A 13,040-nucleotide genomic window follows, 5' to 3' on the forward strand; every position below is an offset into this window, starting at 1 on the left:
CCATATTTGGAGCCCAGTAGCACCAATTTATCCTGAATTCTTCTATTTGTTAGTTTTATTATTTTACATGTTAGTTTTATAATTTTTTATGTTTGTTTGTAAATTAAATAATTAATATATAATATTAATTATTAAATATTCATATATGGGTTCCAGGCTCGATATTTGCGTCCCAGTAGCACCAAATATATGTTGACTATAATTGGACAGAGCTTGTGTTTGATCTATCAGTTATTTTGACATATTTTTGAGTATAAGAGATACTTAAACTACAGGACAACTATGCTAAAAGGCACTAAAATTTTACTACGCTAAAAGGCACTACATTATACTATGCTAAAAGACATTATATTTTACTACGCTAAAATGCATTACATTTTACTACTCTAAAAGGCATTCCGATTTACTAGTCTTTAAGCAAAAAAATAATTTAAACCAGATAAAACAACAAATACATTGTAATCACAAAATACATATAAAACAGTAATAGTAATTTATGAACATTTTTATTAACAAATAATAACGATTTCACAATTTTTACATATTTTTTTACAGCATTAATATCTTAGTCCGGATAAAAATAACGCACCAATTTAATCGCAAAAAAAAAAAAACACAAAACAACATACAACACATTCAAAACAACTAATATGGATTATTTATACGAGTTTGGACATAAACTAAATCGGAATACCTCGAATTATATTTTTCGGAAAGTTGAATATTTGAAAATTTGATTCCGAAACAAGCAACCCGCAACATTAGAAGGCTTGGCTAAGATGTGGGACCAACAATATCGACTTTTTATGGGACGCGTGGGGTCCACACGAGCTTTTTACAACGTTAATGGAGGGGGGTCCGCTGTTATTTTAAAACGAAGGGGAAGGGATCAGGCAGAAATGTGGGGGGAAAGGGAAGGGATTTATTATTAATGTATATAAAACGCGGTTTATTATCACGCTTTATATAAAACGCGGTAATACGCATTTTATATACTTGTCTTTTCAGCTACTATGTAAATCGCGGTTTGTTACCGCGTTACGACCGTTAAGGTAAAACGCGATTTACAACCGCGTTTTATATAGAAATGTAACTTCTTTTTTTACACTTAAAAAAGTGTTTTGAGTCTAAAAAAACCACATTTAGGTTCCGGACTCGATCACAAGGGTCTATTATACGCAGTCTTATTCTGCATTTCTGCAAGAGGTTGTTTCCACGGTTTAAACCCGTAACCTCCTGATCACATGGAGGAAACTTTACTAATTATGCTAAGGCTGCCGTTCACCCGTTCAAAAACAAAAATGAAATAAAGCACGTGCAAAGGGATAAAACAGTTGATAATTATTCTTAAAGTAAAGAAAAGTAAAATAAATCAGTAAATGAAAGAATCATTTTTATATTAAATAAACAGTTGGCAACTGACAGACATTTGAAAGGCCTTTGTACCCAAAATTCAACAATGGGACCCACTCTATTCCTTCCCCATAACCTTTCTCTAAAGCAGCCATTAAAATAATTACTCCCTCCCGTGCATAGTAGTGATCAATTTGTTGTTTATTTTGATCCAAAATAAATGTTCGTTTATATAATTAAGAAATAATTTAATTTATTTTTACAAAATTATTCTTATGTACATATCTTAAAAAGTTTTCTTACTCCTCAGATTAAATATTTAATTAATTATAATTTAGTCATATTAAAAACTTTTGTATAGAATTTAGTATTTTTTTAATAAGCATGCCAAAAGTAAATTGATTCGCTTATTATAGGGGAGAGGGATTAACATAATTAAATTTAGTACTCCTACTGTAAAGGAATTCAAGACTCTGTCAGACATCATTAATTTATTGCGAAAACTATTGTAAGAAAAATCTTTGTCACAATTTACTAAAAATTTACCACATTAAGAAAATAATTGTTGCATTCTAAATTCTAACTTTTTACTGATAAGGAAGAAAAGATTTCAGGGTTTGTTGGGTCTCTCACATTTAATGCACTCACTACTTCTGTCTGTCTGACTTTTTGAATCTTCTCTTCCACAGTTCCAAGTGTAAATAGAACCACTAAAATCTACAGTTGAAAACTTGTGCAAGAAAAACAAAATTTTAAGAGCTTTGGATTCTTCATTTTTGGGTTTAACTCAGTCAAGAAAATCAAGCAAAAAAGCTTTAATTTTTGGAAGAAATGAAGGGTAGTGGAGGCGTTAATTTCTTGTGGGCTCAGCTCAGTCAATGCGTTTTACCAATTAAAAGGTACTTTTGATTTAACCCTATCTTTCACTGTTTGAAGTTGATTACTTTCACCCGTTTTTATGATACATTGAGTTTTTCTCCCCTTGAAATTTTTAGCTGCCCAGGCTTTAAGAAAGTTGAAATCTTTTCCCCTGAATTCTTGGTCTAAATAATGCAACATCTTCTTGGTTGTTGGTGAACTTTCTGGATTTCAGTTTTTGTAATTGGTTAATGCCTTTGTGTTTAGCTCAACTGAGGAGGCTCTGTTTGGGTAATGTTGGGTTTTTCCTTTAACTGGATTTTGCTTCCTTTTACTCAATTCAATATCTTAGGGCTTTATAAACCTTAGTAATTTTGTGTTATTTGTTTTAGGGTCTTTAATTTCTATGATCCACATAATTTAGGTGCAGCATTTCTTGAACAGTGTAGAAAATTTTTAGTTGGGCCATCTTTGGAAGAAAAAAGGCTCATCTTGAATTCCAGCTAAAAGGGTATATGTGTAATCAACACACAATCCTACAAGGGGAAAGAGATTGAATTGGGCTGATCTTTCCTTTTCCTTTTTCAATCAAAGTAGAATTTTTGTTATGTATTCTATGCCAAGTTTACTTTTTATTTTTTCTTGCTTTCTTCTCTTATACTGTTATGTGTACTGGATAAAACATCTTATCTTTGTTTACTAACTTTTCCTTAGCCGAGGGTCTACCGTAAACAGGCCTCTCTACCTTTTGAAGGTAGGGGTAAGGTCTGCGTACACATTACTCTTCCCAGACCCCACTTGTGGGAATACACTGGGTTTGTTGTTGTTGTTGGTTTACTAACTTCTGATTCATGTTCCACTGTGGGTTCTGATATGTTTTGTGATTAAACATTTCAGCGTAATGAGACAGGATGAGAGTTAAGTATTGGATTTACAAGCAGAAAATTAGTTTAAGCCTTAGATTGCGGAAGATGATGAAGTGCATTTGCTCAGGGGAACAACTGAGGATTGAAGATATTATTCCATCATCCGAGTCTCTTGCAACTCGGGACTATTCAGCAAGTGGATATTCTTCACGAGCCGGAGATGACGCCAAGGCAGATACCAGTAACATAGAAGAAGCAGAATCATCACTTCGTGAGAGTGGCATTTTGAATTATGAGGTTGGTGCTGCAAAGGATACTTATGATGAAGTTGGCTTCCCGTTTGATCCCATAGTTAACTGTTCCTATCTTTTTCATAATCAGATGTTATTATCCCAATTTTCGCCCCTCAATTTGATTTTGATGCAGTAAGGAAGTTTTCTTATCAATTCATTCTGGATACTAGGGAACTTTTCAGTTGAGAATGGCAGAATCTAGTTTTGTTATTAGATAAATTCCATTGTTAATCTGGTGTTGAGCAAACCGTGATTTGTTTTCTTACTGAGGCACAGGGAACAGAAGTCCATGTATTTTTTTTTCCACTGTGTACGTGGTCTAAAATTTACATAATCAGACCAATGATTTGGTAGACACAGTTATTTTTACATTTAAATTTCTTTTGGAGTAAAGTGCATTCTTGCATCCTCAAAGAATTGAGGGGATGGCTCAGTAGCATGTGAAAGTAAAAGTGAATTCATAATGGAAGCACTAGGAAAATAAGCTACTTTGCATGCAAAAGGTTAAATGAATGAGGCTTTCTCTGATTTATATATATCTCTGTATGAAGTTGTAAATAAAGCTTTCGCTACTTTCTTTGCATGAATGACGACGACCCTTGTTTTTACTTGCAATTCTCCCGTAATGGTGTGTTTATATTTTACTTTGTAATGGATCACTAATATCTTTTTAAAACTGGAGATTCTGTCATATTAACGAAAATTAACATGGCGCGACTGTATTGAAATACAAAAATCTTTTCAACATGTCAGCTGCAATGTCCATGGTGGACGACATAACTAACTTGAATTTTCATGAATAAGAGCTCTTGACTTACAACTTCTATTCCCTTCATATTCTACTTGGAGGCTAAGAGACACTTTTATTTTAGGAAGCAAGAGCATTATTAGGTCGGCTTGAGTATCAAAAAGGTAACATTGAGGCTGCTCTTCATGTATTTGAGGGAATAGATATTGCTGCGGTGGTTCCCAAGATAAGACTTTCGATTGCAAGAAGATGTGAGATACCAAGACGGAATTCACTTAGCGACGCTAGCCCACCTATGTCAATGCATGCAGTAAGTCTGCTCTTTGAGGCCATTTTACTCAAAGCAATGTCCCTGCAGGCACTTGGGAGGTTTACAGGTGCTTCCTCGCCTTATTAGCTAAGTTCATGATATGTGTTTATTCTACTGCATATTTTATTCTTTGGCAATTATAATTCCGCTGACTTTATTGTGGAATACTGAGTCAAGAAGATGCCTGCTTAGGGGTATTTTCCGTTTACTGTCACGATACCTCTATCTGTGCATGTTTATTCTTTTTAATGTTCCGGCGTTGTCGATTGTTATTGGGCATTAAAGATTTCCTTTATGACTTTTGCAGAAGCTGCTCAGTCGTGTACAGTGATACTGGATACGGTTGAGTCTGCTTTGCCAGATGGCTTACATGAGAACTTTTCTGCTGATTGCAAATTGTTGGAAACCTTGAACAAGGCGGTGGAGTTACTTCCTGAGCTGTGGAAGCTAGCTTGTGCTCCTCAAGAAGCAATCTTGTCATATAGAAGGGCCCTGCTTTATCGGTGGAATCTTGATGTGGAAACGAGAAGCAAAATAGAAAAGCAGTATGCTATATTTCTCTTATACAGTGGCACTGATGCAGCTCCTCCAAATCTTCGCGCACAGGCAGAAGGTTCCTTCATACCTAGAAACAATATAGAAGAAGCTATTTTGCTGCTTCTGGTTCTTCTAAGAAGATACATCGTCAATAAAATTGTATGGGATCCTTCGATCTTGGATCACCTCTGCTTTGCATTATCCATTGCAGGTGAGTTTAGGGCACTCGCCCGTCAGGTTGAGGAGTTGCTCCCTGGAATTGTTGTTAGAAGACAAAAGTACACTACCCTTGCCCTGTGTTATTATGCAGAAGGTGATGACATGGTCTCTTTGAATCTGTTAAGGAACCTGATGAATAACAGGGACAATGAGAACGGCATATTTGAGTTATTACTTGCTGCCAAAATTTGTGCAGAGTATCCCAATTTATCGGAAGAAGGGATGGGGTATACCCGGAAAGTGCTCCCAAAAATTGATGGGAAATGTAACCAGATGGCTAGTGTTGCAAAATGCTTACTTGGTCTTCTGCTCTCAGGTCGATCTCGTGCCCTTGTATCTGATTCTGAGAGAACGTCAAGACTGTGTGAAGCTCTTGAATCACTTGAATCGGCACAAAAGATGACTGAAGGAAGAAATCCTAATGTTCTTTTCTACCTTAGTTTGGAGAATGCAGAGCAGAGGAAGTTGGATATTGCTCTCTACTATGCAAAGCAGCTGTTGAAGTTGGAGGGAGGATCTACTGTCAAAGGATGGCTTCTTCTAGCTCGCATACTGTCTGCTCAAAAGAGGTATATAGATGCAGAAAACATTATTAATGCTGCACTAGACGAAACAGGAAAATGGAATCAAGGAGAACTACTACGCACTAAGGCTAAACTACAGATTGCCCAGGAACATCTGCGGGGTGCGGTGGAGACATATACTCATCTTCTTGCTGTACTCCAAGTTCAGAGAAAAAGTTTTGGAGTTCAGAAGAAGTTGTTAAAGGTATGGTTCCTCATGACATGAAATATCAACTTGGACAACAGATCTTGCTATAATCTAAGTCTAAGAGACCTTCTAGTTTAATTTGGTGACACTTTTCAAATTCTTGACATGACCTTGCAAAGCGCTTGCTTTCAACCTTTATTCGTTTTCTTTACCGAGTTATGAACCTTCACATTTGCAATTGAAGAGGGAAAATGGGGAAGGAATTTTTCAAGTGTAATCTTCTGTTTCAGATTCTCTTTCAATTCTATTTCTCTTCTTCCGGCAGGACTGTAGGAAATGTTGGATGTTCAAGTTCAATCTTGTATTCCTTAGTAGGTTGTCTGGCTTTTATACTTTAATTTGTCCTTTTAATTCTCCGTCTCTCATCAGTTGCGTTGTTCTTTTTGCCCTTTAAACCCACAGAACATGAGTAACAACACTAGAAGTTTAGAAATGGAAACATGGCACGACCTAGCAAATGTGTACACAAGCTTGTCTCAGTGGCGTGATGCGGAGGTTTGCCTAATCAAATCTGAGGCTATCAATCCTCATTCTGCTTCAAGATGCCACGCTGCAGGTATTAGCTTTTTATTTCCACTTATCTTGGCATATGTTCTGAACTTTTCTTATAAGATGTCTCTTGGAGTGTACAAGATATAGGGTTGGAGTTAGTTTTTTCTTTCTGCAAAGAGATATTTATCCCTCTGGCGCAGGGCAATATGACTCAAGTCTAGATATGTTGCCTAGGCAATGCAATTGCAATTAACACCTTGTACGGGGGGGGGGGGGGGGGGGGGGGTTTCACTCTAAGCATGCATGTTTAGGCATTCTTGAGTTTCATATTTAAAAGCAGTAATACAAGTGCCGTCTTATAGTGGTTATGCAGCCAACATGTTAACCGAGAAGTTTTGCGAAAGACAACCAATTGAAGAGATACTTGATATTTGGCCATTACATTTCTATATACTAAGTTTTAGATTGTGATCTTAGAGCCAAAGTGGGTTTGATCACTGCTGTTTTATGCCTCTTTGAGTCTTTGTAAACCCAGTCTGCATCCTAGGCATTTCTATTTTGAAAAAAGTTGTTGCACGAAGTCACATCTTTGCAAGAATCAAATTAACATGATTACAATCTGGACAAGTCTGTAAATGCCGATTAATCTAGATGTTTTCTGTTTAATCATCTTTGAGATGAGATCTTACAGAGCTAACTTCTGAAGGCATCATAAATGGTGGTCATTTTTGCAGGGTTACTCTATCAAGCTAGGGGACTCCACAAAGAAGCATTACAATCTTTTCAGAAGGCTTTAGACATAGAACCAAACCATGTTCCTAGTTTGGTTTCCACTGCCATTGTTCTTCGACAACTCAGTGGCCTATCATTGCCTGTCGTGAAAAGCTTTCTGACCGATGCATTACGGCTTGACAGAACAAATTCTTCAGCTTGGTACAATCTTGGCTTGTTATACAAAAGTCAAAATGGTGCATCTGCACTCGAAGCCGCTGAGTGTTTTGAGGCTGCTGCACTTCTCCAAGAATCTGCACCAGTTGAACCATTCAGATGAGTCCAATGATTGATCTCTCCACATGTAGCTGAACCCACGTGTAAATTTTTGCATCTTGATTATACAAATAGGGGCGCGAATGGAAACAGAAATATAATGGAATTGTTGTCTTAATGTTGTAGTAATAGTTTAGGGAACAGCTGCCTTTTGGTGTATTTAGCAGTATGCATGATATTAAGGTGGATTTTAGTGATGTTCGTGGAGTGCTTTCGCAATTATCCATAGGCGTTTTAGATTTTCATACAATAATATGCGTATGGAATTGATTTGGAAATTGACTAGCTATTAGAAACATTCATGGAATATGTAATGCTATTTCTCTTTAGAAAACGTTAATTTCCCTGGTAAAATTCAGTAGAACCAAAACTATCAAAACTATTTCAGATAGTTTCTTTCAAACAAAGAAATAGTAGAAGTAATAGTAGGTTTTATCCAAAACTGAGACTACGTATAGGGGCAATTGTTGTAGCTCGTCAGTAAAAAATTTCTGTTAAAACTTGGAATTTGTTATAAATAGAATTGTATTTATGGCGAATGTCTATATTTAGAGAGATTCTAGGGTTCATTGCTTGGTGGCTAAGTCACCATCTCCCTATAAATAGAGGGTTCTATTCTATTGTAATTCACCCCAAAATATCAATAAGAATTTCTTCTCTCTTTCTCTGCAATATTGCTCTTGTTTTTTTATTATTTTATAACACGTTATCAGCACGAGACTCTAACCAATTGAGTAGAAGCTTTGGGATTGAGCATAATGATTGTCAATTATTCCATGAACTTCCTTCATGATTAAATTCTGGATTTACCGTATTTTTCTCTTTTATTCTATACTTTGATTTTAAATACAAGAAAAGACAACAAAGATTGATTATAACTCTAATGGAGTTTGTAAGAAATTATAACCACCTGAAGTGGTAAAATTTCTATGTCTTGCCATGATCAAATTCATGTATGATTATGGGCACAAAAAGTGAAAACCCGTCCCATTGAATTTGCTCCATTCTCATTCCCTTAAGAGAATGTGATAAGTCTGAAAGAAGACAAAATTATCACTATGAATGTATCAATGGATGTGGACGTGGCAATAGACGAAATTATAATTGTCATCATTGTGATAATGAGAATAATAAGGATTCTCAAAATAATCCCTCACTTTGTGAAAAATATTGTCATCGATTTGACATGAGATTTGTAAAGCACATATAGATGATTATGGTCAATTCATGATGTGAATGTGACAACATCTGATTTATGAATACATATTCATTCTTCAAAGAATATGACGTGCTAGTGGTAGTGAATATACCGCACTCACCTCTAAAAGGAGGTTTGAGATGATATAAGAAAATAATGTCATTATTATGGCATGAATGGTCATTGGTCACGTACCTATTGTACACCAAAATATTTTGGCATTGTGATTGTTAAAAGACAACGGTAATGCAAGAAACAGATGTTGCATATAATTTTGACCATAACCATAATGGTATAACTTTCTCTTTAAAAGAGATACTCATCATATAGGTGTTGATGAATATGTGGTACTACAAAATTAATTGAGAACTCTGCAAGAGTCAATTATACTATTTTGGAGAAACACAATTAATTACCAATAAGGTATTGTGTTGTAGTAAGTCTCAAAGAAACTTATTCAGTTTCCAAAGTATACGCGAAAGCGGTTGATTATATTGAGACTATAAATAAAGAAAAGATTTAATATCTTCTATTACTACAACTTGTAGCGGGGTAATATGTATGTGAAAAGCTACCCGCTTTATTCTCCAATTTGTACTACATAAACAAAAGAATACCACAATGAAGTGGATATTTATTGATATAAAAACCCATATCATAATAAACTTGGAGTTTATTCATAATTGCACACATCATGGTGTAAACCTGAAGTTTATCAATATTGATAATTTATCCAGTTGGCATAATTGGTTTAGCCATGTTAATTCAAGTATGATGTGCAAAAATAAAAGAGAATTCACATGGGTAAATATTAAAGAACTAGAAAGTTCTTTACAAATTCTCTTACATTGCTTGTTCTCATTAATTAATATACCAACTAAAATTGGGATTGAATCCCATGAATGCTGGAAATATCAAAGGTGAATATGGGCCCATTCACCTGCCATGTATACCACATAAGATGCATCTATGAGATGGTTACATGTGCGATTATTATTGACCCGCAACATGGTGTTTGCGAGGTAATCCGCTCAATAATTTAATATAGAACATAATTTCCAGATTTTTTATTCAAGATAGTTCATCTTGATAAGTTGGTTTACATCACAGCTGGTTTAGCAAAATGATTTATTAAGTGCCTCTACTTAATAGCTAAATAATTGCTTATGAGAACAAAGTTATCTATATCAGTTTGATATACGTTATATACGAAAGTATATTATTTTCTCCCCTCACAAGTGGTTTTGGGTCAGGAACCAAATAATTCCATCTTATTATTATTGATGTGCGGTGTATATTTTGATTAACACCATAACGCACAAAGATGAGTTCTCATAGTTGAGGAAATAAGTTAGTTTTTCTAACATGAGGGGGAGACAAGATAAACAGTTGAGAAAAAGTTACGTGTAATGAATTATCATGTGTACATCTAGATCCTCGAATAACATAATATGAACTTGAAGTTCATAAAAGATAATTCATCTGCAATATATTGCAATGCATGCCAGACGCATTTGCTGACCCAAAGAAAGTAACTATATTCTCAATGCAAATGCTCATATTAAGTCCTAGAAGGACAAAGTCTTTGGTACGCTTAAAGCATATAGATAAATCGGTTTCAAATAAACTTCTTGATAAAGAAGATGAGCAAATGATCAAAATGATCATAATAAAGGAGGCAAGTGATCTAGAAGATCACATGACATAACACTTCATTAAATCTCATGAGAGATTCAAGTACCTGAATATATGAATGAAGAGATCTCTATGTTATGTCTTTATGAAAATAAGGAGGTTGGAACTGATATAAAATGTTTGTCGACGACATTGATTATAACACTAAATATATATATGAGGATCTTAAGTCTGAAGAAACAATTCAAAAAGAATTGGTTTCATATGAAGCCATGTAGTTTTGAACATGTAGTTCAAACACTTGAAAGTATAAGTCAATGGTATGTGCAATCAGTTTTCGATATCTTATATGTCTAGCATGACATGAAAACTTGATATGCATCTAAAGTCTATTATATGGCTTATATAACTTAACAATCCCTGAAGGATTTAAATTGCTTAAAGCATATAGAATTCATGGTCATGAAGTACTACATCCTCAGTGCAATTTGTGCACAAATGTATCTTGCTATAACTATATGCATGATAATATGATAGCAAGAGTTTTTACCTCTATGTGAAGATATTGAACTGAAGATTCCAACAAGATCATATGAAGACAATCCATCTCTATCAAGAATGAAGATTTCAAGGTGCAATATATTCATTCAAGTTAATATGGCTTATTTGTTTATCAAATATCTACCAAAGATCTTTTGAAGATGGTGCACAAGATTGGAATGCAAATACTTAAGGATGTGAATTGATGCTCTCATCAGGGGAGTTAATGCGCGTTGCACTCTTTTTCCTTACAAGGTTTTGTCCCACTGGGTTTTTCTTGCAAGGTTTTTAACGAGGCAACCAAAAGGCGTATTGTTAGATATGTGTACTCTTTTTTCTTCTCTAGAATTTTTTTCCCACTGGGTTTTATTTAGTTAAGGTTTTAACAAGGCACATTATCTGTTGAATAGACATTCAAGGGGGAGTGTTATAAATAGAATTTTATTTATGGTGAATGTCTATATTTAGAGAGATTCTAGGGTTCATTGCTTGGTGGCTAAGTCACCATCTCCCTATAAATAGAGGGTTATATTCTATTGTAATTCACCCCAAAATATCAATAAGAATTCCTTCTCTCTCTTTCTCTGCAATATTGCTCTTGTTATTTTATTATTTTATAACAGAACTCAAATAAAACTAAAAGGGTCTTAGGGAACAACCAGATCAAAATCAAGCAATTCTTAGGCATCAATCGAAAGACCATTTCAAATTTGCATCTTGATAATACAAATAGGGTCATTTTCTCATTATAGAAGAGGTACTTTTGTGGATTAATTAAATTAGTCGTCTGCCACTCAACAGCCTACCCTATGTCCCAATACGTTTTAGATCTTTCTTCAATGGATATCACTCTACCTCCAAGACCACCTGATCCAACAACTGATACTCTCAAATGCAAGCAATTGAAGGGTCACCCACTTTTAAAGAAAAATTCATGAACTTCGCTCATGAAGAGCACGTTTCCTTACTTCCAAGAACTCATGATTATATTGTTGACATGTCAGAAGCCACACAATTCTTCTCTCATCCGAAGATAGGCAACGCATTTATGAACCCTGGAGATTCTCGGTGATCATCAGGCTCTTTGGTAAGTGTATCCTTCATCAATATCTCAAGAGGAAGATTCAGGATCTTTGGAAGCCTACTGAGCAGTTTTCATTAATTGACTTAGGAGAGGATTACTATATAGTTAAATTTTCTAAAGAACATAATATGGCCAAAGCTCTTCATCAAGCTCCATGGTTCATTAATAGCCATTACCTGTCAGTCAAAAAATGGGAACCAAACTTTGTTGCTTCTAATGCTAAATTAACAATCTCCGCTCTTTGGGTTAGACTACCCCAACTTTGTTACACCCTGCAGTATTACATCGATATTACACCCCGTAATTTTTTGTTGATGTTATACCCCGTAGTAAAATGAGGGTTGGTTATGATGTTAAAATAACATATGCTTGCATGTAAATATGGATAATACACATGATTAGCATAATATAGCATAATATATGTCCTATAATTAGTAAAGAAATGTTGAGGTGCTTATGTGTATATATGTATTCTTTGTAAAAGATCTATTGGCAAGTAAAGATAAACATTGCATCTTCCACCGTCCAAGGCACTTTAGCCATTACAAATTGATATATATCAAGTTGTTATAAAACAATAAAAGAATAAGAAGAGTATTGCAGAGAAAAGTAGAGAGAGAGAATTCTTATTGATTTGGGATGAATTACAATGGAATAGAACCCTCTATTTATAGGGAGAGGGTGACTTAGCCACCAAGTAATAAACCCTAGAATCTCTCTAAATATAGACATTCACCATAAATAAAATTCTATTTATAACACTCCCCTTGAATGTCTATTCAACAGATAATGTGTCTCGTTAAAACCTTAACTAAAAGAAAACCCAATGGGAAAAAAATTCTAGAAAAGGAAAAAGAGTACACATATCTAATAATACGCCTTTTGGTTGCCTGGTTAAAAACCTTGCAAGGAAAACCCAGTGGGACAAAACCTTGTAAGGGAAAAAGAGTGCAACGCGTATTAACTCCCCCTGATGAGAGCATCAATTCACATCCTTAAGCATTTGCATTCCAGTCTTGTGCACCATCTTCAAAAGATCTTTGATAGAGATTTGATAAACAAATCAGCCATATTAACTTGAATGAATAT

General features: G+C 34.9%; 1 protein-coding gene across 2 annotated transcripts; it reads left to right on the top strand.

Annotated features, from left to right (window-relative positions):
• Positions 1-1,949: 1,949 nt before the first annotated feature.
• Positions 1,950-7,701, top strand: LOC109207380 (tetratricopeptide repeat protein 7B-like). 2 transcript variants are annotated; one of them, XM_019370287.1, is made up of 6 exons: positions 1,950-2,252; positions 3,109-3,374; positions 4,243-4,495; positions 4,736-5,952; positions 6,358-6,511; positions 7,182-7,701. In XM_019370287.1, exons 2-6 carry the CDS (start codon positions 3,123-3,125, stop codon positions 7,496-7,498), a joined length of 2,193 nt encoding a protein of 730 aa, XP_019225832.1. In that variant the 5' UTR covers positions 1,950-2,252; positions 3,109-3,122; the 3' UTR covers positions 7,499-7,701. The 2 variants fall into 2 exon arrangements, with proteins under 2 accessions (XP_019225832.1, XP_019225833.1); XM_019370288.1 differs by lacking the exon at positions 1,950-2,252 and adding an exon at positions 2,315-2,502.
• The last annotated feature ends 5,339 nt before the right edge of the window (positions 7,702-13,040 follow it).

This window comes from Nicotiana attenuata, unplaced genomic scaffold (genome assembly GCF_001879085.1).
Source record: "Nicotiana attenuata strain UT unplaced genomic scaffold, NIATTr2, whole genome shotgun sequence".
Classification (NCBI taxonomy): domain Eukaryota; kingdom Viridiplantae; phylum Streptophyta; class Magnoliopsida; order Solanales; family Solanaceae; genus Nicotiana; species Nicotiana attenuata.